The following is a 6701-nucleotide window of genomic DNA, read 5'->3' on the forward strand; positions in this document are numbered from 1 at the left end:
GACTCTCGCTTTCAGTGCCAGTTTGATGTGCATGAAGCTCACTCAGTTGGTCGTGAAGGCGTCTCGCCTCCTTCGTGAGGAGGTAGCAAAGCTCAAGCTGTTTGTTGGCACTTGTTGGTGATTTTTTGCAGCAGACGGAGGTATGTTCGGAGCTCGCCACCATGTAGGCTTCGCTTCCTCTTGGCTCCGCTAAGAAGATGTCATAGTAGCTTCCATGTACAATGCTTTTACCCAGCCTGATATCTCGGCCGATAATAATTCAAAAATTAGGAAGATGAAGATACCACTTAAAGCAAAAGTCTTTACATGGTATCTTCGTCGTGGGATCATTCTTACTAAAGATAATCTTGCCAAACTAGTATGAAAGTAAAAAATGTGTCTTCTGTCATCATGATGAGACTATTAAACACTTATTCTTTCAATGTAAGTTCGCTAGGTCTATATGGTCAGCCGTCTAAATAGGGTCTACCTTATACCCACCACGTAGTGTTGTCAATATATTTGGCAACTGGCTCAATGGTGTGGATGTTAGGTTTAAGCGTCTTATTAGGATGGGAGCGATTGCAATTATTTGATCGTTGTGGCTATGTAGAAATGACAAGATTTTCAATAATATTTCTTCCTCCTTTATGCAGGTCATATACCGGTGCACAGCTACGCTCCGCTCATGGGTGCCACTACAGCGGGTGGAGCATCGATATCTCTTTACGGAGGTATCTTCACGGTTGGAGGATACGGCGAGGGATATTTTCTCCCAACATGGGTGGCAGCGTGTCCTACGACTGGATCCACCTAGCTAGTCTTTTTTTTATCTTCCGTGAACTTTGTTTTTGTCTTCGAATATCAGTGTGGTTTTGTAACAGATATTTGTGCGGCTGTGTGCATCTTAGCTATGCAGAGGCCGAGTTTATTGCTTAAGTAATAAAGTGCCCATTTTCAAAAAAAAAATGTGGTTGAGGAGGAGCATCTCTACAGTTGTTTCTCTCCTCGTAGCAATCCCTGCCAGTTGCCGCATCCTGTTGTGTCAGCTTCCCCTTGAGAGCGAGGGATAGACGTGATATTGGCTCCGGTGCTGCAAGTCACGTCTGATCTTGGTTTTGAGAAGAGTGTTGTTGTTGATGTTGCGATCTCTCTCTCGCCCGAGTCAGGTATGTAGTTCCTAACTATGTCCCCGGAGCTATTGTGGCTAGAGAGGTGAGCGATTTTCTCGCCACCTTGGTTGCTGCCTACCCTAGATCCACAGTTGATTGATGGATGACCCCATTGTCATGGCCAATGTTTGTTGGCGCGGTGTTGTAGTGTCATGTTTGAAGTGTTCATTCATGTCGCTTTGTGGTCTCTTGTGTTGGCTAGAGTGGATGCGACCCTGTTGTTTTGACTATCGATGTGTGTGTGTGCGCGCGCTTCGCCCTGTTGCTGTGGGTTTCGTTCGTTTTTCTCCTAAAAACTAGGCACTCTCTTCTTAATTAACGAACGAGGCAAAAGTTTTACCTCCGTTTCAAACAAAAAGAATTGTGAGATTGGAAAATGGGTGCAGTACAGGTTGAGGAACGCAGAATCGTTGGTCCATATGGGAAGGTGAGCATGGCGATCATAGTAAGAAGCCATACCAGATCAGCACAATTTTCACCCTGATGGAATGGGATCCCTCCCGAAAAGTGATCTGTAATAGTCCGTAATGTAATGTGTCGCTTAAGCTGTACCAATTATTTGCCCATCATCCTCCAAAGCAAGACTTCTGCTCGTCTTCTTCGGTCATCGTCATCGTCGACGGCGACCTTAACCAATAAGTTGCGTGTGTGTTGTTGTCTTTGTTGCGCACATTGACCGACGGTTCCGGCGACCTAACACACGAGACGGGGATTGGTTAATATAGCTCCAAATTGAACAACTATCTTCCCCCCGACGTGACAGTGCGTTTCAGGCCGACCTAAAAATCTTCCTTTCATTTTCGTCTTGAAAAACACACGCACGAAAACATGATCCTGACGTATCCTCCTGCTAGCTAGTGGGCCGAACCGAACCGTGCATGGACAAGACATCACAAAGCAAAGCTGCTTGCTGACCATGTGCTGGTTCGTCCGGCAAAGTGTATACACCGCTAGTGGTGGCGTCATGGTTTGTATGATGAACATCTGCTGTGGCAGAAGGGTTTTAGGCCCAAGAAAACACTGCATGCAGTTGTCTGAATTCTGATAGGCGAGTGTGCGGGTGATACACACGACACAGAGAGTTAAGAGAGATGTGCTATCGATGTGTTGCCTTGTCAGTGCTGTCATCCCCGTTTCTTTTACCTTATCTTTTCAGGCATGATGGAGATGCTTAATTATGTAGTAAGAGGTCAGATAGACGACAACCAAAAGGTAGGTCATGCGAGGAGGCGTCCAATCCAAAGCTTCAGAGGTCAGAAATGAGATCATCAACAGTAGGCATGCAACAAGCTTGGCGAGGCAGATACACGACACGAGACGCTGCTGGTTACCTCAGCCGGAGGGAACATAATCTCTATCCGGCCGAAGATAGCCAGGTGCATGTCTCCGTCGTTCCCATTAATGGTGGAGCCCATGTGTTCCATGGCATTCGACCGATCCATCAACAGAAAGCTAAAAGGAAGAAGACGAAGATGATGGAAAGAAGACATGACACCACCGTAAAGCGCACGCCTCGAAAGATTTACCAAATCACCGTCGTCGTTGCACGCATGCACCGAGCATGATTTTATATATATTTGCCACATCGGCGTATCTCTTTTCGATTCAGGTATTGTTCTGAACCTACACTAAGTACATGTGTGCACCTCTGAACATCTTGAGTAGCGTGTGGTTCGATGACATCCATCCATGTACAGCGTGTTGTGGACTTGTGGTTGAGGTCTTATTCTGAACCTACATGTATGTATATCTGCAGCTCTAGCCATGTACAGCCGCTTGATTGCTTATTCACCAGGTGAATCTTTGGCTCGGTTTAGCTAGCGTGTGACCGGTGCCATCCGTTGATATCGTTCGTCGTCGTCGTCCTGTGCGCAGCGGTAGCCCCTTTGCCTCTAGGGATCTTCCTGAGCACGCCGGAGTCCATCCGGGAAACTTGGGTCCTGAAGTCGTGTGCGCCCCTCGCGACCAGATGGTCCACCTCGTGCTCGTACCGCTCGTAGAGCGCCGGCACCGTCATGGTGCAGAACACAACTGCCCAAATACAGAACGGCCAGAGTGAGACAGATCAATCTCTCAAGTTTCTGCTTTTCTGAAGAACTAGCAATCTCTGAAACTTCTGCAAGCAACTGAAACTGTCAATTGCTTACCGATGTAGAGCAGGGTGAGGGAGCTGAAGCAGCTCGCGAACACTGACCCGATGTACAGAGACACTACCGTCTGCAGTAAGATGTGTATCAGATACAGATCAGCCAGGCATTCACATGTGTATGCTTATAGATGATAATTTTTGTGCCTGAGCTGAGTGAGCTGGTTACCAGGATGAACATCTTCAGGTCCTGTCCGCAAGCGATGTTGTAGAGCTTGTGCACGAACCAGTTGAGCCTCCTGTGCAGGCCCAGGATCACCTGCCTCGTGGTTCTCTCCGACATGACTATCTCCCGGATCCTTGGGACAGGCCTGCATGAAGGTTGCAGTTGACATCATAAAAAAAAACTTATTGACGACTCTCGGGATTCAGAATAATATCGAAACTAAATGTAAATACTTAGTGGGCTGATTTATTGTTCATTGGGTGGGCCTGATTGGTTATATGGGCTGGAAAAGTTGCTAGACTGTATTGCACTGAAACTGCAATGTCTGAAGCAAAAAACTGCAAGACTGAAGAAATGGATGCAGTACGTACAAGTTGAGGAACGCGGATGCGTTGGTCCATAGGAAAAAGATGACCATGGCGATCATGGCGGCGTAGCACACCAGCGTGAGGAAGTGGTACTCGGCCACCTCGAACAGACCCCACGCTGCCGTCGCCGCGCCGAGGATCGACGCCGACACCTCCTTCCGCCTCCACAGGATGATGTCCGCCGCTGCAATGCATTACACAAACGAATTCAGGAAAGGTCACATTGGCCGCAACGTGTTCAAGGGAGCCATGATCGATAGATCTAGCGTTGCGAGAATCGAGGCCTGGTGGTCACCTTGGCGCCCACCTAGGACGGCATGGAGAGGCCTCTCCCTGCCGAAGAGCCTCGGCGCCCTGTGACCGTGCGACCCTCCCGTTACCATTTTGGTGGCTGGTTTGAGGTTTTCCGATGCAACTTGCTGTTGAGTTTGTTGTTGTTCTTAGAATTATTCAGCTTTGCATATATAGGATTGAAAAAAGAATACGTTGGTAATCTTCAAGGGAAAGAGCAAAGCATAACTTTGGCTTAGGGCTAGCTTTCGTTAGATACTTTGGTGTCCCGGTGCCTTGTGTAGTTTGGGATCTGATCCAAGCCTTGTGATTCTGGATTCTGCAGAACCATAGTCGGTTTGTTTTCTTGGCTGAATGAAACATGCGTTTCTTGCCCTACAAATAACTCCTTTGTTCAGCGGGTAATTAAGTCACTACATCCTTCCGGTATTATAGACCAATTAGTTTTTTAAACAAAGCGAAAGATTTATCATTTTCATTAATAGAGAAGAATGTTTAAGAAAAAATTCCCACAAGCCCTAGGACTTCAAAAGGGCCCCTACTCTCCCATATTACATTTCTCAATTGTTTCCTCGGCTAGGACCCAAGCTTTCGCTTCATTTTTGATGGTAGTGTTGATCATTTTTTAATAACCAACACTTTATTACTTAATTTTTTAAAACATTATACTTGGCCTCTACATAACAAGGATGCACACAACCGCCGAATCCAAAAGTATGAAACTACATAATAAAAAGCATAAGGCACTAGAAGTATTTATCACAGAAATAACTAAGGCACCTCTAGTGATGGACGACCAATCCATAGATTACGCTGTCATCTATGTTGAATTAAAAAAATCCATCGCCGTATCCTCCAACCGTCTAGACACCTCCATAAACATGTCCAGGTTTCGATACTTCACACTTTGGAGAAACGACCATGAACATAGCGTAACTGCATCGGTAGATAAACTGCATGAAAGAAGAATTTTTATCATTAAAGATCTTGTCATTTCTACATAGCCATAACAACTAAATAATGACAACCATTCCCACCCTTATAAGTGGCTTAAACCTACGACCCATACAATTGAGATAATTGCCAAAAATATTCACAACGGTACGTGGAGGGTATAAGGTAGAACCTATCTAGATGACTAACTATATAGATCTAGCAAACAAGTACCGGAAGAAGCTGTTTAATAGTCTCATCAATATTACAGAAGACACACCTTTTATTCCATACCAATTTGTTTTGCAATATTATATTTGGTGAGGATTTCACCTCGACGAAGCTACCACGCAAAAATCTAATTTTTCAGTGGAATCTTCATCTTCTAATTGTTTATTATTATTATCAACTGCTTGGCTGGATTAAAGCTTTGTACATAGAATCCACGAAGAATGTACCACTTCGATGCAGATTTCATCTAAGCTCAACGGTCCCCGCGTCAATTGGACCAAAGCCAAACATTGTAGCAAAGCAATCTAAGGTCTAGTCTGGGACCAACGAGATCTCGTCTAAACGTCACACTTGGTGGTGAAGTTTCCAACACGTTAGTGATCATATCACTTTTGTGACGCACAATTAAGTAACAATATAATGAAACAACCAGGACATCTCCACAACGGTTTCAGAACATCAGCCGTCCGATGGATGCTATCAGACGTATCAAACCGTTGGTCGTCCCAGTGTTTCTGAAGTTTTTTTATTGAGCAGAAGGTAGGTTCTTTATTCAGGGGCAAATAATGATACAAGATCTGGAGGGTTTATAAGCCACATGCAGCGCCCAAAGTTTTGAGAAATAGCACTTCTAGCTAATACATGGGCATCTCCATTACTCTCCCTGCCTTCATGTTGAAAACCCACAGACTGGAACAATTTACAATGTTCCGAAATCTCAAACAGTAAGCTACTATAAGAACTTAGATTCTTCCGCTTCAATGCTTTTATAACCTCTAAACTATCTGAAACAAGCGTAATCCCCAGATCTTTCGCAAGAGAGAGGGCTTCTGCACATGCCATAGCTTGCAGCGTAGCCGGATGGGATATACCATTAATTATTTTAGTTGAAGCACCTAGGAATAATCCTGTAGCATCTCTTGCAATTGCACTTATGGATCCATGTTCTTCATTGTGAGCTACTGCACTATCCACATTGAATTTAACCATACCTTGCACGGCCGAGTCCATACATCAGATTGGCAAGCAGCCTGGCTAGCAGAACCATGCAATCTTCTCTTTGGTGATGGGGAGGCTTCACCCAACTCAGATAAATAACGTAACAGAAAATCATACGTGCTAATAGGACTTTGGAAAACCCCCTCATGAATCGATTTTCAACGAGCTGTCCAAACCGCCCATAATGTGACTAGCAACTTAGTGAATTTTGAATGATCCAAGGTATCAAACATAGAAAAAAGCCACTGCTTAGCCATGGGGCATGTATTCATAACCATATGCTCGGTGATCTCCTCATCTACCGAAGATCATACCCATCTAGCCATATTGCAATCCAATAAAGGGTGTATCCACGAGTCAGCAGAAGCATTGGAGATTTGACATTGAGGCCGAAGAGCCATATTTCTTGAGTGCAA

At 45.0% G+C, this 6701-nt stretch overlaps 1 protein-coding gene across 1 annotated transcript; it reads right to left on the reverse strand.

The window, feature by feature from the left end:
- Nucleotides 1-2672: 2672 nt before the first annotated feature.
- LOC127321162 (reticulon-like protein B9) lies at nt 2673-4261 on the reverse strand. Its single transcript, XM_051350199.2, has 5 exons — nt 4127-4261; nt 3835-4015; nt 3467-3608; nt 3299-3368; nt 2673-3182 (listed from the first exon to the last, which is right to left on the reverse strand). The coding sequence occupies exons 1-5, from the start codon at nt 4212-4214 to the stop codon at nt 2965-2967; spliced, it is 699 nt and encodes a 232-aa protein (XP_051206159.1). The 5' UTR covers nt 4215-4261; the 3' UTR covers nt 2673-2964.
- Between the last annotated feature and the right edge of the window lie 2440 nt (nt 4262-6701).

This window comes from Lolium perenne, chromosome 3, assembly GCF_019359855.2.
Source record: "Lolium perenne isolate Kyuss_39 chromosome 3, Kyuss_2.0, whole genome shotgun sequence".
Taxonomy (NCBI): domain Eukaryota; kingdom Viridiplantae; phylum Streptophyta; class Magnoliopsida; order Poales; family Poaceae; genus Lolium; species Lolium perenne.